Here is a 19,734-nt window from a genome sequence, read left to right as displayed (position 1 = left end):
TTGGTAGGATTAGATAGACAGACAGATGGAAAGTTTCAATGCAAGACAAACTTCGTAGTTACAGGGACGGGGACCCCTCCAAACCCCCATTGATTCGACTCATTTCTCACGGGTCAATTATTGAATTCACTCGATTTCAAGATTTTACAGATAAGAAGAGGGAAGAGATGCAGCACAAAGGTGCGATGTACCAGGGAGGAAAGTGATTGTGTGGCATGCCAGGGTGGCTGGAGTTATTCGTTATTCTACTGGTACTGAGGTCTGAAAGTTGGTATTGATATCGAAGTCAAAATTTTAGTACAAACCCAACACTAGTTTGTGGTCAGTTTAATGAAGGTTCATATATGATCTTACAGTTTAGTAACCACTGCTGGCCAGTGAAATGTGCAGTTTTCCTTGGTAAGTCAATACATCTTATAACTGATTTAGTTCCTTTTTTTGTAAGTAATGCAACTAAGTTACTCTTAAATGTAAAGTTCCCCAATGCAGCCTGGAAGGTGGGCTTGTAGTTGAATGCGGTGGACTTGTTTTGGCTGCCAGGCAGAGACAGGATGAACAGGACAAAGCTAGGCCTGCATTCACATCCTGTCAATCTTAACAGTAGAACTGTGAAGCTGGCATTGCCAAGTACCATACCTTTACCTCCATGTGAATGGCCGTGACCACCATGCTGAAAAACAAATATTCCAATCAGGTTGACTATCAACCCTGCAATCGACACTGGCAATAACCGTTCATGGTGGACGTCTGGAGGCTCCAGTGCTCTCTGCAAAGTGCAAGAGAAGAAGTTCAGATCAGAGCCATTATTAAATAACACACAAATTTAAAGACAGGCTAGGCATAGAGGCACCGGCCACACTGTAGGAAGCACAAGTGTTGGGAAACAAAAAGCAAGTAGGGTCCTACCTCGACACCTTCAGAGAAAATGAAGAAGGCTGTAAACACCAGAAAGAGGCCATTCACAAAGCCAGCCAGCACCTCGGCCCGCACGTACCTGTCAGGCAGAACAGAGGAGAGCATTAGGAAGATGGGGGGCACATGTCAAGTGCTGCAAGTCTCCATCTCCACTTCCAAACTCAGACAACACCCACAGCCAGACTCAGCCCAGGCACTCGGCCAATGATCTGCTCCAGCATGAGAGCCGACGGGGAGGTATGGCCTCTCTACCTCCACCGCAGTTGGGATCCACTTAACAAAAACCCAAAGCTGGAGACATCAAGAACTGTTTGGACTTTTCATTTTGTTGAAAATAACCCATTTTCAAAGCCACGTGGGCCACTTTTCCCTGATGCTGCTGCCTTCTAAAGTGTGAGGACCCCACAGTTTGAAGGCACTGGGCATACAGCAGGGGTAAATACCTGGAGAAGGGACACTGGAGGGAACAGAATTGACTGCTCAACACATGTAACTCTAATCACACCTTTACCTGTGCAAAGTCGTTACCAATCAAACTTATAACTCTTGAAGTAATAAATGATCACCTCGACCATTCAGAGCTTACAGTGAGGAAATAAGGCATTAGATAATAACTAGCTGTGTAAGCTGGTGCTGTAAAAACCCTGGGCTGCTAGAAACTACTGAAATTGTCACAAAAAAAAATTGAAATGCAGAGTCAGTGGTTTAATTTTGCCGATGTGTTTGCCTCCGTTGTCCATCAGCGGTTAAGCGAGTTTCTCGCTCCTCTGAGGTCTCGTTTCAGCGATGTTGTCGCCTTGCTTGTGTATTAGCGGCTAAGCGACTTTCTCTTTTCTCAGCAGTTTCACTTTGGCTGCAGAGTTGCTTTCTTTTGGCTTCATGCTGTAGCGTCTCACTTCCGAGCTGGACAAACACCCACACTTCCGCTCCTAGACGTTGATATATAAGATAGTAATAATAATAATAACCTCTTAGGAGGTTTCGTTTCGGCGATGTGCTTGGCTCACTTGTCTATCAGTGGCTAAGCGTGTTTTTCTCGGCGGTTTCACTTTGGTGACGAGTCACTTTAGCTTCATGCTGTAGCCTCACTTCTTTCTTCTTCCGAATCGTTAACTTGGGGCCGTCTTGCCAGATCTTTTAGCTTCATGCTACAGCCTCGCACTTCCAGGCCGGACAGACAGACACCCACACTTCCACTCGTAGACGTTTATATATAACAATAATAAAAATAATAACCTCTTAGGAGGTCTTGCTTCAGCGATGTGCTCGCCTTGCTTGTGTATCAGCAGCTAAGTGAGTTTTTTTCGGTGGTTTCACTTTGGCGACGGAGTCACATTCTTTTAGCTTCATGCTGTAGCCTCGCAATTCCAGGCCTGACAGACAGACACCCACACTTCCACTCGTAGACATTTATATATAAGATAGTAATAATAATAATAATAACCTCTTAGGAGGTTTCATTTCGGCGATGTTCTTGGCTCACTTGTCTATCAGCGGCTAAGCAAGTTTTTCTCGGCGGTTTCACTTTGGCGATTGAGTCGCTTTCTTTCACCTTCATGCTGTAGCCTCGCACGTCTTTCTTCTTCCAGCTCGTTAACTTGGGGCCACCTTGACGGCTCTGTGAGCTTCATGCTGTAGCCTCACACTTCCAGGCCGGACCGACAGACGCACACACTTCCATGCGCAGACATTTATATATAAGATAATAATGAAGGAGTGGATCATTCCTGATGTAAATTGAGGCCGCGCTCCCATTTCCTTACCCGTATGAGTAGGAGTCGTTGTATCGCCACCGGGAAATGACAGACGCTGCTAATCCAGCCAGCAGTGCCGTGCAGTCAAAGAACATGTGAAAGGAGTCGGAGATGAGGCCCAAGCTGTAAAGAGAAAGGAGACAACGTCAGGAGAGCCAGCACAAGGCAAGGAGAATACTTCACAGGGGTGGGATGGGCTAGTGGCAGGCAGTGACGGGATGACAAGACAAGAGTGACAAATCCACACGCGAGGTACCCAAGCCTGAAAGGAAGAAAGCACGTTAAGACTTTTCATATTATGGCTGTTTACTGATATCTTAATGGTGTCCGATTATTGTCTTGGGGGTCTTTAAGAGTTACTTGGAGTATTTAGGTCTTATGGGGTGTGCGTGTGTGTGAGAGAATGTTCGAGGTCCATGCCTGGACTTTGGCTTCCAGATTTGTGATGGACTGAAAGATCATCCCGGCCGTATAAAGTGGAAGCTTAAGGTGAGGGCATGTGTGACATGTCGTGTCCCTGAACGGGGATTTTAACGCGTGTCTTGCTTTTCTGTACTTTCCTTGCATTTTAACCAAAGCTGACATGAGAGGTTAGCATGATTGTGTGCACATCGTAAATAAGGCAAATATGGAGGGGGCACCAGCTGGTGATCCCCGTATATCAATATATATATATATATATATATATATATATATATATAAAGGAGAGTTGGGATCCGAGAGACTGTGTTTGTGCGTTTGTGGAGGGATGGAGAGTTAAGGCGGGTGTTGGAGTCACGTGATCATCTCCCCTCCCATTCACCTCATTTCATTCACTTCATTTCGCTCCGAGCTGAGCTCCGCAGCTGACGCGGTCTTGCTGTTCTTTATCCTTAGTGTTTAGTCCTTTCTCCTTTACTGATTTACTGTTTAGTAGATGCACTACTTACTGAATAATATTTTTTCCTTTAGTGTTTCTACTTAGTGTTTCTTAGTGTTTAGTAGACGCGGTGTACCGGTGTTCCCGGCGGTGTTGCGGTTTAGTGTTACTTTCTACTTCGTTTTTGTACTTTAGTGTTTAATAATAAATAATAATAATTCATTACATTTATATAGCGCTTTTCTCAGTACTCAAAGCGCTAAAATAGTGAGTGATACTTAGCTGATAGCAGTGTAGAAACAGCACAGCACAACGCAGCCGGTAGGACAGGCGGGTGTGGTAGCGTAGGTGAGTGGCGATAGCAAGCAGCAGAAAGCACAGCAGGAGGAAGAAGCAGGATTTGGATGTTCCAATACACAGCCATAAACAGTAACACTTGGTAATTTCAGGCGTGATCGCCCCGGAGCCATAAGCCATAAACCAGGTGTGGGGAACAGCCCGGACACAGACAGGTAGACACGATGGTTTCACCCAACACACGTTTATTATTCATATTTACAATAGTGAAGTGCACAAACCCAGTGCCGCAGCACCAATCACCCCTCAAGTCCTTGGCCACAACACAATGCTTTCTCACAGTCTCTGGTCCGCCTCCACTCCTCTTCACCAAGCTTCGTCCTCTTCCACCCGACTCTTGCCCCTGACTGGAGGGAGGCTGCACTTTTTATACACCCCGGAAGGACTCCAGGTGCATCCTGAGGCTTCTGTAGCCACACCCGTGTGGCGGAAGCTCTAGCGGTGTAACCAGAAGTCCACCGGGTGTCCCCAATCCTCTTCCCCCCAGCACTTCCGGGTGTGGTGTAAGTACTGAGGTCCAGGGCTCCTAAGGCATTGGGGCGCTCCCTGGCGGTGACCACGGCCCCCACAGGGTTGAGCTTCCAAGCTCTGTACCCATGGCCCCCACAGCAACCAGGGAGGACACCCCCTCGTATTCTGGAGGAGGCACAAGTCCTCCTCCGGTCCTCCTGGGCATCCCGGCCGGGCATGAACCCCTGCCGGGTACCACACAGGTTAGTATGAACATCAGATCAGTTCCCGGTTGTAGGGTACTGTAAGATGAAACGGGAGCAGATCAGCATAACGAATATAATTACAGAGACAGATCATCCTGAGGTGCTAGATCGCCAGGTACAAATAAATGTTCATAGGTCTCGTCCCGTGATCCACAGACTCAGCTGTTCCCAGTAAAGTGGAGTCCATAAAATCTGTAAATATTAAGCCAAATCCATGCAATTCGAGTCAGCTGTATCCACAAACTATACGTACAATAAACGAAATAAAACAAGCATAAGAAAGTGCAGAATTAAGGTGAATTTTGCGAAAAGTGTTGTTAACAGGGAGGAGCGGCAATAACAAGTGTGCGCCAGCGTCCCCGCACCTGCTATAATAAAGCAGTTATAATAAAGACGTTTAGTAGACTTTTACTTTATCTCATTTAGTGTTCTTCCCGGCGGTGTTGCCGTTTTTTAGTGTTAGTGTCTACTTAGTGTTTGTGTTTAGTGTTATGGAAGGAGTGATCTTACCACTGTCAGATTTTGCAATGAATGAGTTGGTAAATAATGATTATTTATCAACAGATCACATGAGCAAATTCAACGAAATTTTAGCTGCACATACAATTTTCAAATGTCCATTCCACAAAATGCAAAACATATTCAAATATTACCTTCTGCAGCTACTGAACAAGTGACTCACTGGGTGTGTACCTATTATGATGGTGCTGTAATTCATGTCTATGACAGTTTAAACACTGATAAAAAATTCAACCTTACCGAAGAGCAGCTTTGTTTCCTTACAAACCTCCCATAGTTTATGAAGACGCACAGCAACAATTAAATCATACAGATTCTGGTGTATTCTCAATTGCATTTGCTGTGTGTATTTCTTTAGGTATTGACCCAAGTGATCAAGTTTTTACTATTTCTTCAATGCGAAATCACTTACAAATATTTTTTATTACTCGACAATTGCTTCCATTCCCTGTCGAAAGTAGCCGACGGGCGACACCACTTACAAGTATTCAGTGCGTTCAAAGACCTTTACAAAGTACGGCCACTAACACAGTCACTCATAAAAGGGGAGATGACTCAGTGCAGGAAAAGGGTATTGAAACTACCTGGGAAGACATGCAATCAATGAGGCGATTAAACGGATCTCACGAGAGGTCTTCTAGGCTGGAAAAAAATGCTTGGCTGCCAAAACCATATATACATACATACATACACATATACATACATACATATATTATATATATTACATATATATATATACATATATACATATATATATACATACACACACACACACACACACACACACACGTATATACATACACATATACAGTACATCCGGAAAGTATTCCCAGCGCTTCATCACTTTTTCCACATTTTGTTATGTTACAGCCTTATTCCAAAATGAATTAAATTCATTTTTTTCCTCAGAATTCTACACACAACACCCCATAATGACAACGTGAAAAAAGTTTACTTGAGGTTTTTGCCAATTTATTAAAAATAAAAAAACTGAGAAATCCCATGTCCATAAGTATTCACAGCCTTTGCTCAATACTTTGTCGATGCACCTTTGGCAGCAATTCCAGCCTCAAGTCTTGTTGAGTATGATGCCACAAGCTTGGCACACCTATCCTTGGCCAGTTTGGCCCATTCCTCTTTGCAGCACCTCTCAAGCTCCATCAGGTTGGATGGGAAGCGTTGGTGCACAGCCATTTTAAGATCTCTCCAGAGATGTTCAATCAGATTCAAGTCTGGGCTCTGGCTGGGCCACTCAAGGACATTCACAGAGTTGTCCTGAAGCCACTCCTTTGATATCTTGGCTGTGTGCTTAGGGTCGTTGTCCTGCTGAAAGATGAACCGTCGCCCCAGTCTGAGTCCAAGAGCGCCCTGGAGCAGGTTTTCATCCAGGATGTCTCTGTACATTGTTGCAGTCATCTTTCCCTTTATCCTGACTAGTCTCCCAGTCCCTGCCGCTGAAAAACATCCCCACAGCATGATGCTGCCACCACCATGCTTCACTGTAGGGATGGTGCCTGGTTTCCTCCAAACGTGACGCCTGGCATTCACACCAAAGAGTTCAGTCTTTGTCTCATCAGACCAGAGAATTTTCTTTCTCATGGTCTGAGAGTCCTTCAGGTGCCTTTTGGCAAACTCCAGGCGGGCTGCCATGTGCCTTTTACTAAGGAGTGGCTTCCGTCTGGCCACTCTACCATACAGGCCTGATTGGTGGATTGCTGCAGAGATGTTTGTCCTTCTGGAAGGTTCTCCTCTCTCCACAGAGGACCTCTGGAACTCTGACAGAGTGACCATCGGGTTCGTGGTCACATCCCTGACTAAGGCCCTTCTCCACCGATCGCTCAGTTTAGATGGCCAGCCAGCTCTAGGTAGAGTCCTGGTGGTTTCGAACTTCTTCCACTTACGGATGATGGAGGCCACTGTGCTCATTGGAACCTTCAAAGCAGCAGAAATTTTTCTGTAACCTTCCCCAGATTTGTGCCTCGAGACAATCCTGTCTCGGAGGTCTACAGACAATTCCTTTGACTTCATGCTTGGTTTGTGCTCTGACATGAACTATCAACTGTGGGACCTTCTATAGACAGGTGTGTGCCTTTCCAAATCACGTCCAGTCAACTGAATTTACCACAGGTGGACTCCAATGAAGCTGCAGAAACATCTCAAGGATGATCAGGGGAAACAGGATGCACCTGAGCTCAATTTTGAGCTTTATGCCAAAGGCTGTGAATACTTATGGACATGTTCTTTGTCAGTTTTTTTATTTTTAATAAATTTGCAAAAATCTCGAGTAAACTTTTTTCACGTTGTCATTATGGGGTGTTGTGTGTAGAATTCTGAGGAAAAAAATAAATTTAATCCATTTTGGAATAAGGCTGTAACATAACAAAATGTGGAAATAGTGATGAAGTGCTGGGAATACTTTCTGGATGCACTGTAGATCTATACTAATAAAAGGCAAAGCCCTCACTGACTCATTCATCACTAATTCTCCAAGGTAGAAAGCTGAAGTTTGGCAGGCTCATTCCTTACAGCTTACTTATAAAAGTTAAGCAGGTTTCATTTCCAAATTCTACACGTAACGGTCATAACGGTCGACAACGTCCGTCATGTTAAAATTTCTTATTTATGGCCCCATCTTCACGAAATTTTGTAGGCGGCTTCCCTGCGCTAACCGAAACTGATGTATGTACTTATTTCAGTGGTATGACACCACTGTCGGCCGCCATATTGAACTTTCCAACGGTCTGGGTTACTTAATGGGCCCATCTTCAAGAAAATTGGTGCGCGGGTTCCCAACGCTAACTGAATCCTACTTACGTACATATATACGTCCATAGCCTGCAGCTCGGTCCACACTCTGTATCCTCCAGGCACTCCTGAGCATAATCTAATTTTGAAGGTTGGGGCACCAATAATGTTACTGAGAAACTTACAGCCACCGAAACTTTGTAATGGCACGAGACTTCAGGTCACATGCCTGCAAAAGAACCTAATTGAGGCAACTATTTTTACTGGCGGTGGCTCAGGGGAGAGAGTTTTTATTCCTCGCATCCCCGTTATACTCTCTGATCTCCCATTTCAATTCAAACGCCTCCAATTTCCAGTAAGGCTCTGCTTCTCAATGACAATTAATAAGTCTCAGGGACAGACCCTACAAAAGGTTGGCATTGATTTGAGGCACGGTTGCTTTTCACATGGCCAACTATACGTTGCATGCTCAAGAGTAAGCTCAGCGCACAGCTTGGTCATATTACAACCAGAGGGGCGAACTGACAACGTGGTATACAAAGAGATCCTTAACAAATAATTATTGGTACATTTTCCCTCAGTTTATTATTAAAAATTTTAAAGCAGTACTTCGCCGCTGCGAAGCGCGGGTATTTTGCTAGTTTTATAATAAATGCGCACTGAAAAAAGTTCAAGAAAACAATCTTCTTTCCAGACGGCTTCAAGCTGAACACAAATAGAATTTTAGTTTAATGGCATCACATAGGAATTTGGAGATGTGCGAAATTCACTTTTATCGACTTTTATCGTCTTTAATCGTGTAATGATGCTGACACACTGCATTAGCTCAGTGGAGGTCCAGATTTTCATTTGCTTCTGATCAGAGGGTCCATCAGTAGGTGTAGGTGGCAGCAAGATGAGGTCAGGCCTTCCCAGATGCACCACAGGCTTACATTTGATAGAGCAGGTCCAGCACGGATTGATTCCACTTTTCCATCAATGTCCTGGTGAAACCTTTCCCCACGCTGGTCACTGACGGCGTCAAGATTATCAGGGAGGAAGTCCAAGTGTGAATGCAGGAAATGAACCTTCAGAGTCATGTTGCTCTTTATGGTTTTGTTGGCTTGAAGGATGTTGACAAACCAGCTGGGCGTAGTTTGGTGCCAAGAAAATTCACAACATCGATGACTGCCTTAAATGTGACAGTCCGCACTAGTAGATCTTTGAACTGCTCGTCATCAATGACGTGTGACCTTCCTGACTCTTGACATCAGTTATTGGTGGAAACGTCCATCTCAAATTTCAAAACCCTTTACCATCCTCATCCTGGTTAATGTTTATTAACTCAGCAACAGAAACGATTCACTCGGGTACTAAATATTCCAATGGTGAATCGTTCAGACCCTAGGATGCTGGTGACTTCAAGCAGGGGAACAGCCTGCTCCATTTGTGGACCTGCACTGTCCAGTTGTTGAGACCATTGAATGTAAACCTGTGGTACAGCTGACCTCATCTTACTGCCACCTGCAAGCCCACTGTTATTGACAGCAGCAGCTCTCTTACTTTATGGGTATTTAGGGGGGAGGTCGTGCTTTATTATAATATTTATATTTTCCTTGAGCTTCTGTAAAGTTTTCATTCCCCCCTGGGGATAAATATAAAGTGTTATCTTATCCTCCTTGCTTACTGATTTCACAAAATTTTTAATCCGTCCAAGTTTTATTTAAACAGGTGGCAAAAATATCTTAGTTGGGTGGACAAGTGCTTCCTTCATGTGCCACACCGGACAGGCGAGTTCATTTTAATGTAATAAGACTCCTTGGCACTGCTGTCCCATTTGCACAACTTGGAGTATTCAATCTGCATTCCTAGCAGCACTGCCACTACTTTTAGATCACCGCAGATGTTCCAGTTGTCATCGTCGTTTATGTATACCTAGGCAACTGCAATAAAACGGCACGTGGTAGGAGAATGTAAAGGCGGCTTATGAGATCCTACGCTACACTCAAAAGTGTTCAGGAAGCAAACTCTTCATTATTTAGTGTTATTATAATGTTCTAAATCTAATTTGTGATCAATGGGGGGGTTGGGGCAGCACCTATTCTGGCATCACTGGGAATAAAGCAGGATAACCAAACTGGGTGCAAATTCAGTCCATCTCAGGACCTACTCTCATAAATCCCACCCTGACGCAGTGATAATTTAGGACCAGCAGTCCACCAAATGCCCCCCATCATACTACCCGACTTTTCAAGTGCAGCCTTAAACTACATACTCTTGGAGTTTCTGTACAGTGTGGGACCCTCGGCCACTTTTCACTTTCAGGTGTTGCCTTCCCACCGCACAACAGGAAGCGTTAGCTTTATGCAAAATATGTGACCTGCAAAATGAGGTGCGTTTGGGAGTACATGGGGACCCCACATACATGGAGGACGAGGGACATGGCTATGGAGAGTAATGCTGTGCAAAGTGAGGACCCCCACCTTATTGCTTTGAACTGATTGCACTGCGGAGACGAATGCTTCAATGTGGTGCACCGGTGAGGTGGCTAAGAACAGAGGTGCGGCACTCCATCTTCACCGGTGACTCCTTCTCAAAGGCCATACTACTAACAGATTTGCAAGATGGTGCTGGTGGCTTGTGGTTAACCAATCAGCACAACTCATCACCCAAGCCCCGCCCACAATAGTACATACCCTGGAGGAGGAGCTTAAAAAAATGACCAGAAACTACAAATAGCCTGAGTTCCTGTGGTGGGAGTGCCACAAATGTTTCTATACATTCCCTGAAAAAAGTGGGAATGTGCCATTAGTGAGCTGTCAACGATCACGATGTGCTCCGCCACTGACCCTCCTGAGTCTTACCTCTCTGCAATTGAACAAATATGATTTTGTCAAAAGCCACAGAGATGTGTGTGGCTGTGGGTGTGACAGGTGACAACAAATCAGCATACCATACAGTTGTGCACAATAGGGCCATCAGAGTGAATGGCATGATTTGCATAAACATGGGTGCCACCACACTACCCGATTTTTTTCCCCAGTAACTTTAGAAAGCTGTAATGGTCAGGCCAGAACCCTGACCAGAGTCCGACCTACGCGTGAAAAACATCCTCACAGAGCTGGTGGAGCTCCTTAACACTACAATCCCTTAATGCCTACGAAAAAAGTCATAATGCCGGACCACCTTAAATCCCTTCGCACCTCCTCGTCAGCCCCTTTGTATTGCAGATGTGTCGATCAGCACAAGCAGCCTGCTATCCCATCGTCCACTGGGGCAGCTGAAGTCAAGTCAGATGCAAAATTCTCAGAGCTTAAGTCTGTTTATCTGGGTGTGAGGTGTCTGTGTAGAGTAAATAATATCTCGTTATTTGGAATATCGTATGTGCTCACATATAAGTCGGGTCTTGAAACCCGAAAAATCCATCATAAAATCAGACCCTGACTTATACGCCCGTTCAAAAATGCAACACTTAATTTTTAATTTTTTTTTTTTTTACATCTTTGTGCCTCCTCCAATCTTGCACCAGTTTCTCAGACACATTGAATTTTGTTCCCAATTTCTTTTGCCACTTCAACGACTTTTAATTTAAAACCAGATCGAACGCTCCATCATAGATAAGGGATGCTCTTACGATAAAGGGGTATGAGGGTGTGAGATACAAAAAACACAAAACGGTGCAAACGTCTCTTCAGAATAGTTCGGGTATCACCGTGTGGGCACAATACGTAGAAAACAAAAGGCCGTGTGCTCCGTGGTGACTCTCTCAGGTGGGCGGGTCTTAGCATATCGTAATCTCCTGGACCAATAGCGCGAGTTTTCTGAATTCGACTTATACGACCGACATTATAAAACACCAGAAATGATACGGTAAAATCAAGCGCTGACTTATCCAGAGGAGAATTTAAACGCAAGTTTATACGGTATTTACATTTCATGAGCGTTCCATGTCTACGATGATCTGAGTAAAATGTAGGATGACAGGAAATGCGAGGCAAGAAATGTTGAACACATAAGTAAAACAGAAACTTGTTTAATGTTATATTAATAATTACAAATCACTGACGTGAAGTGTGTAATGTGTGAAGACTCAAGTCCAAATAAACGCTTTCATAAAAGGTAAAACAAGTGCACTTTTATTCAAGAATATAACTGGAGAAAAGGAAATCATTCAACTTGCTGTCAATGTGTAAAAACCGAAGCCCAAATTTCAGTTTGACACAACGTGAACGCGTCTGCCTGGCTGGTGCAGAGGTAAGAACTGCTATCTCGTAATCAAGAGGTTGTGTGTTCTATCTCCTCTCCGAGGGAGCTGCTATCATTATTACTATTGTTTAATAAAAACATACATTTGATTGGAGTCTGTAACAGTCGTTGTACATTTTTGCGACTTGTAAATTATTCACTTTTATTCTGTCAGTGACGTTCACGTTACAACAAACTGGCCTCTCCCTCTCTGAACTGATGGCGTTTATCTCCATTCTTTTCACAAGAGCAGCGCTGTGGCTGATGCCTGCTCAGAAGTCTTTGTTGTCCCGGCAATCAAAGATACAATGCCCCGTGACTGCGGCATTTGCGCTTTGACAACAAGGACACCTGTGCAGAACATGTGAATACGACAGATTTGCTGTGATCTCGGACACCTGGCAACATTTTGTTGAGAGCCGCGTTTTGAGTTACAACCCAGGGTGACAGGGCGGCACGGTGGTGCAGTGGTAGCGCTGCTCCTTCGCAGTAAGGTTCGCTGCCCGGGTCCTCCCTGCGTGGAGTTTGCATGTTCTCCCCGTGTCTGCGTGGGTTTCCTCCCACAGTCCAAAGACATGCAGGTTAGGTGCATTGGTGATCCTAAATTGTCCCTGGTGTGTGTGCCCAGCAGTGGGCTGGCACCCTGCCCAGGGATCAGAATCGACCCCCGTGACCCTGTGTTAGGATATAGCAGGTTAGAGAATGACTGACTGACTGACCCAGGGCGACATATTACTGTTGATGAGCCCCAGTTTCCAACCAAGGTCCATTGTCACGTCTTGCAATACATCTCAACAAAGCCCGACGAATTTGACATACAGTTTTGGATTGTGGCAGATTTGGAGACAAACCACATGTGCAATGTGACTCCTTACTTACAAAAAGATCCCAGTCGTCCCACGGGCCAAAGAGTTTCCGAGACTGTGATCATAAAGCCGTTTCTGGACAAAGGCAGAACCGTAACAATGGACAACGTCTTCACGTCACTTTCGCTGGCTAATGGACTGCAACACAACTCTGCTTGGCACCATAATTAAAGTGGGACGGGAACTTCCACCTGCAGCTAAAGTCACTTCAGTACGCGAGCAACTCTCCACACCCTAGTGTTTCAATCTGGCAGTGCCATGCTGCCCAAAAAGAAGAAGTCTGTCTGCATTCCCAGTACCATACACCATGACACAGAGATTGGGCAAGATCGGAAAAAGCACAAATGTTCAAATGACAGCTCATATTCAAATGATGTAGCATTTTCAAATAGGGACGTTTTCATGCATGGATCTGTGTGTGTGTGTGTGTGTGTGTGTGTGTGTGTGTGTGTGAGAGAGGCAGAGACAGATTTGATCTCATTCAAGTGGTTACTGGAATATAAAATAAACACTTTTACAAAGGTATAACAAAACAAGTGGGCTTTTATTCAGGAATAAACCTGAGTAACAAAAAAATCAAGTGACAACAAGCTACCAAGAAGACACCTGCTTATACCCCTTCAGCGAGATCTTTTAGAGGGGCAAACATTTACACCAGCTGTTAGACTCAAATCAAATGTATGTTTGTATTAAATAACCAGTAACGGCGCAATGCTGTAACGATAACGTGCAGTGAATCCACTTGACTTGAGCATTCATCGTTCTCCTCCTCTTCCTCTGTATGTTTACCATTTGTTTGCTCAGAGGTTGATGCGCTTGCTGCTTCCTGTGCAGCTCTTCTTCTTCTCTCCACCCTAGCGGCCCACTTCTTCTCTTCTTCCGTTGGCATCTTTTTACGTTAAAACTGATGAAGTCAGTGTTTGTGTCGCAATTAGTACATTTTCCTTAATTTTTCACTCAAGTGTTCAATCTGCCTCAATAATGATTTAAGATATGAAGAGGTAGAGGAAGTGACGACTAAGGTGGGAAGGATGAGGACGGCGCCCGCAAACATACGCCACACGGCCGCTACCAAGAGTTGATTCTACAATAAAATAAAATGAGGAATAACCCGAGAGATCAAGCGGACAGTAGACGTCACGTAGTATATGTGTACCGAACTTCAGGTCAATCGGTCAAACGGTTTGCGAGCTGCAGGTGAATTTAAAATCCTGGACAGACAAACGGACAGCCACGGTAGCGTATTCTATATAAAGATATTAACATTAATAGCAGCTCACTACTCAAAGCGGTAACTGCGGAGAGGACCCGAGGTCAAACACACAACCTTTTGATTACAAGACAGCAGTTCTTACCTCTGCACCAGCCAGGCAGACGCGTTCATGTTGTGTCGACGGATATTTGGGCTTCAGTTTTTACACATTGACAGCAGTATGTTAATTGAATAGTTTCTTTTTCTTTGGTTATATATTTTAAATAAAAGCCCACTTGTTTTGTTATAGCTTTTGTGAAGGTGTTTATTTCATATTTGGACTTCAGTCTTCACATATTATACACGTCACGTGTACTTATTACTATAAGGTGAAAAACGTTTCAGTTTTAGTTATGTGTTCAGCATTTCTTGCCTCGCATTTCCTGTCATCCTACACTTACTCAGATCATTGTAGACACGGAACGATACTGTATTATTTACCCTACTAGTCATTTAGCCCGTTACAATAACGGGCGCTAGAACAGTAGTGCATAAACATTAGTAGGAACAGTCTATATTAAATGGCAAGGGACTTTGACCTCATTCTTTTTGTTGGTCGTATTTTTCTTTCTTTCAGCCTTTCTTTTGTTGATGTTTACTTGCTGAGCTGACTGTTCTTCGTGGGCTGCTGCCATGTATTGTGTGTCTTTAATTTTCTGTGACAGTAATACTGTCTTGTATGGCTCTATTCAATAAGGGCGCGCACAAAAGGGAGAGCTTCAAAAGGGCGACCTCAATTGAGCGCGGCGAATAAAGGCGTTCAAAGATAATTTAGTTCAAATGGCTCTGGAATATGTGAAGAGCAACAAAGGTGCAGATCTTTATTTACGTGCACCTTTATTCGCTGCGCCCAATTGAGGTCGCCCTTTTGAGGCTCGCCTTTTTGAAGGATACCATCTTGTACGTCCGCTGGCTTGTACGTCCGTAATATACCTTTAATTTTCTCTGGCGGTAATACAGGCGTGCGTGTCGGTAATATGCCTTTAATCTCCTCTGACAGTAATACTGGCTTGTATGTGGCTGTAATATGCGTCACTGTATTGTGTACCTTTAATTTCCTCTCGCAGTAATACTGGTTTGTATTTCCGTAAAACGCCTCTAACTTTCTCTGACAGTAATATCACGCATCGTACCGTGCCCCGCACATGCGCACTTCACCAGAAGACACCCACACACGGACACCTGGACCCACATAGGGATTTTATATATATATATATATATATATATATATATATATATATATATATAGATACAGACTCCTCACACCCAGATACACAGACTTGAGCTGCGTCAGTGGGTTATGGGATAGCAGGCTGCCTGCTGCTTGTACTGATCTGCAAAACAAAGGCGGCGATGAGGAGGTGTGAAGGAATTTAAGGTGACCCGGTATTGCGACTTTTTTCGTAGGCTTCAGGGATTCCAGTGTTAAAGAAGATAGAGGGGTCACAGATGGATAACAGCTTCTAACAGGTGGTGGCTCAATTGCGTAAAATAGCAGAAACACCATGAAGGGCTCACAAACTCTGCACATCTGTTGTCATGTGACAAAAACAGTGACAACAATACAGTACCTCTAAATGACAGACACACACTGTGTTCCTGCACTCACTGAGAACACCACTAGGGGCTAACACTGGGTAGGACCCCCTTCTGCTAGCCAAACGGTTTCAATTCTTCATGGCTTGGACTCCACAAGATTCCTTTGAGATTAAGGTCCACTTTTGCCAGCTGCACATTTCCCGCTCCACCACACCCCGGGGGGTGTTCTATTGGGTTCAGATTCTGCGACTGGGAAGGCCACCTAACTCACTGTCTTCTTCATGAAGCCAGTCTGCTTTGTGACATGGTGCAGCACCCTGCCGAAAGGAATGGCTTCAAGCCTGGTCAGCTACAACTGCCAAAGCAGCTGTGACATTCAGGTCTGACGGCTATTAGCAGCCCCAAAGTGTGCAAACATAACGTTGCCCCACAACACTAGATACAATACAATTTACTTTTGTAGAGCCCAAAATCACACAAGAAGTGCTGCAATGGGCTTTAATGGGTCCTGTCTCTTGACAGCCCCCCAGCCTTGACTCTCTAAAAAGACAAGGAAAAACTCCCAAAAAAAACCAAAAAACAAAATGGAAGAAACCTCAGGAAAGGCAGTTCAAGAAGAGGTATGTTGGGCGTGCAGTGGGTGTCAAAAAGAAGGGGGTCAATACAATACACAGAAGAGAACACACGTAATCCTCAATACAGTATACAAAATAAAAATTTTACAAGTACGGAGCAGAATTTAACAGTAGATGATATCCCATAATATGATCTGATCACCACTACCAGCCTACACTGTTGACACAAGGCAGGTTGAGTGCATAGACTCGTGCTGTTCCTTCAGGAGAAATCAAGATACATCTGTACATTGTGAATTTTCCCTTGGGATTAATAAAAGTATCTATCTGAACAGACTACATTGTTTTTTTCCCCAGCCTTCGACAGTCTGGTTTTGGTGAGCCCGGGCCCACCGCAGCCTCAGCTTTCTGTTTTTGACTGACAGGACTGACATTTGACGAAGTCTTCTGTCATTGTAGCCCACCCCACCTCGAGGTTCAACATGTTGTGCATTCTGAGATGCTCACCACAGATGTACAGAGTGGTCATCTGAGCTACCGTACCCTTCTGTCAACTCAAAACAGTACGGCCATTCTCCTCTAAGTGCTCATCAACACGGTGTTTCCATCTGCAGAAATCCTCAAACCAGCCTATCTGGCACCGGCAATCAGTCTACGGACAAAAATCACTGAAACCACATTTTGACGTGAACATTAACTGAAGCACCTGACCAGTGTCTGCAGCATCATATGCACTGCACTACTGCCACGATTGGCTGATTAGATAACTACATGGATGCACAGGTGTGTGTCCCCTCACTGCTAGGACTAGGGTGGTGTTGAGCTCTTGCACTTCTGACATGCACCTTGTGCGCCATGTTGTGTTGGATGATTGCAGCTGTGACTTTTGCAGTTGCTTTCTGGATTAATAAGGCTAACACCTCACAAGTGTCCCGTCCACCCATATTTGGACCTCATTCAGATGCCACCATCACCCATATTTGCACCTCTTACGAGTCCACACATCTCATACAGGTGTCCCGTCACACACATCCTGGTCTTTCCCTTACAACACTTGTTTCATTATCACCATAAATTCCAAATCTGGCTTTCTTCTCTCTGCCCACAGGAGTACCTACCTACCTACTAATCCCACCCTGGACAGTCGCTCCTAGTTTTTCTCCCCTCACATGACCCCGTGACATTTGACCCCTGAGCCCCGCCTCCGCCGAGCTCCACGACGTGGCACATCCTGAATGAATGGCGCGAGGTGCGTTGAGCAGGTCGATCCGCTTACTTACCTGTTACTCCATATTCCGTAGAGAAGCTCCACGAAGGCAAAGGACAGATTTAAACACAGGAAAAAGAACAGGTTTCGGGATGTCTTGTCGGAAAGAATGGAGCTGTGGATAAAAAAAATAAAAAATGACGTCAAAGGCAGGCACTAAGGCTGAAAAGGGACCCTCCGGAAAACTCTGCCGGGACCCCGAGCTGGAGCTATCCTATCGCCGATAAGTCCCATTCGAGACTTACGGCCTCCGAATGGGCCCTCGCCCCGTCTGGGTCAGCCGCTGCCGAGCCGGAGAGCCTTCGGCCGGCGTCTCCAGAACTACGAGATCGCCACGGAGGATCGTGTCCACTCACCGGATCCAGCCGGACAGCTTCACGCCGAGACTGAATTTGGGCGGCTTGTACTCGTCATCTTTAATAGATAAGGGAAGCATTTTTCTCTGGCCAGGTCGGCTTCCCTGTGCTTCATCCACTCTGCGCCCGGGAGCGATTCCACTTCCGGCCGCCAGAGGCGTCGCGACGCACAAAGAAATTCAGAGTGACACACACTCGCACGAACCGGCGACTATGCGCGCATGCGTCATTCAGCGAGCGGCTAAAGTGAAAATCGTATTCGTGAGGGGAGCGGTCACAGTCGAGAAAAAAAAAAAAAAAGCACTGGAAGATTGGTAAATTTAAATATGGAATATGGCCTAATGGATACGTAGTGCTCTACCCGTTCTTAATTTATTGGTATTTTATGACTTGCAGTTCGTTTTGTTTGTATTTAATTGCCAGTTTTAGTGCTGTCGGTTAATCAGGTGTATCGAAAGCTCAATGTATGTAGCTAACTCGTTGCTTTTCTGTACAGTTTTTTTTTAAATATATGTATATTAATATTGACAGGCAGTGTCGTGTTAAGACTTTGGACTTTAAACCCCGAGGTTGTCGGTTCAAATCCTGCAGCTGACACGGTATGATCCCGAGATGGTCGCTTCACATGCCTGGGTGCCAAATATAACAACAAAAGAAATGGCACCGATTGTATCTCACATGTTGTTAGTCACCTAAGAAAAAGACACCAGTCAAGTAATCATAAAATGATTAGGTCACGGGAGCTGTTTATTCTTGAGCATACTCAATTATCTCTGATTAAAAATTAAACGACTTTTGAACTTTTACCCCACTGATCACTAAACCGTCCTGCACAGCTGTGAGCGCGCCTTTCACCCTTTGGTAAATCACCTGCTGTTCACAAAACCCCACAGGGACCCTTTGAGCCCCAAACTGCCCGTTGATATGCGAGTTTAATTGGCAGCGCTTGATATCCGTACAAATCCCACCCTCGCGTGTCGTTTATGCGTCGGTGAGTCAAGGTGCTCTCCCTTCATTTGCTTCATGACGCTCAATGTTTCAAAGGGATCCTCATGTTGCTTGTTCATGTGAAAGAGGGCTTTGCGGTACTCGATGCTTTGTGCCAGGCGGTTGATGGAGCAGATGAGAGGTGGCACACATCTAAGAGTGCAGCAGTTAAAACAGCAAAACTAACCACTGAGCTTTGTATCTTTATTTAGTTTGCCAAACTTTCTCTTTCCATCCACAAGGTGGGGACTTCTCTCTTTTCCTGTCACCGCCCACCTTCAGTCCTCCACCCTATTGGCTAGTGGTGGTATTCGCATGGCCTGTCAATCACTTCTAATGGGTCCTTCCCTAGCTTTCAGCGCAGTACCCCGTCGAAAACAGGTTTTGAATCTGATTTCATGTACTTTACTAATCCCTCATTGGGGATTGTCCTCAGCCATTGTACAGCACCCCTGCTGCAGTTTTCAGGTTAAGGGCCCAACAGAGTAGGATCCCTTCTGGCAATAACAGGATTTGAACCGGCAACCTTTCAGATAGGCAACAGAATCATTTAAGAATAATTGCTGGCTCTTGGCCTGCGTGGACCTTCAGCACCTTTGCTTTGTATTTGCGTGTCTGAACATCCCTTCACCGGCGCTCCGAGCACATTGCTGTAAAGCCGGCTTCTCGGACACTTTTCTCGACTCCTATCCAGTTTCATTCCTGCTGTCTTTGAAGGCGACTCTCTCAGCACAACCTCATGAGCCTTTACTCCTCCTCGTGTGTCACCAGAGCCAAACTGACTGATCAGATTGCTCAGTGGG

At 44.9% G+C, this 19,734-nt stretch overlaps 1 protein-coding gene across 1 annotated transcript in view; it reads right to left on the bottom strand.

The window, feature by feature from the left end:
* slc30a7 (solute carrier family 30 member 7) overlaps nucleotides 1–18,108 on the bottom strand; it is a 33,427-nt gene extending 15,319 nt beyond the window's left edge. The window contains exons 1-5 of the mRNA XM_028812420.2: nucleotides 17,945–18,108; nucleotides 17,602–17,703; nucleotides 2,679–2,792; nucleotides 907–994; nucleotides 637–766 (exon numbers count right to left, since the gene is read on the bottom strand). Coding sequence (XP_028668253.1) covers nucleotides 637–766; nucleotides 907–994; nucleotides 2,679–2,792; nucleotides 17,602–17,703; nucleotides 17,945–18,024 — 514 coding nt within the window. The 5' untranslated portion in view covers nucleotides 18,025–18,108. The remainder of the gene's footprint in view (nucleotides 1–636; nucleotides 767–906; nucleotides 995–2,678; nucleotides 2,793–17,601; nucleotides 17,704–17,944) is intronic.
* Between the last annotated feature and the right edge of the window lie 1,626 nt (nucleotides 18,109–19,734).

Source organism: Erpetoichthys calabaricus, chromosome 10, assembly GCF_900747795.2.
Source record: "Erpetoichthys calabaricus chromosome 10, fErpCal1.3, whole genome shotgun sequence".
Classification (NCBI taxonomy): domain Eukaryota; kingdom Metazoa; phylum Chordata; class Cladistia; order Polypteriformes; family Polypteridae; genus Erpetoichthys; species Erpetoichthys calabaricus.
The sequence above is the reverse complement of the archived record's forward strand: the minus strand, read 5'-3'. Positions and strand labels throughout refer to the sequence as shown.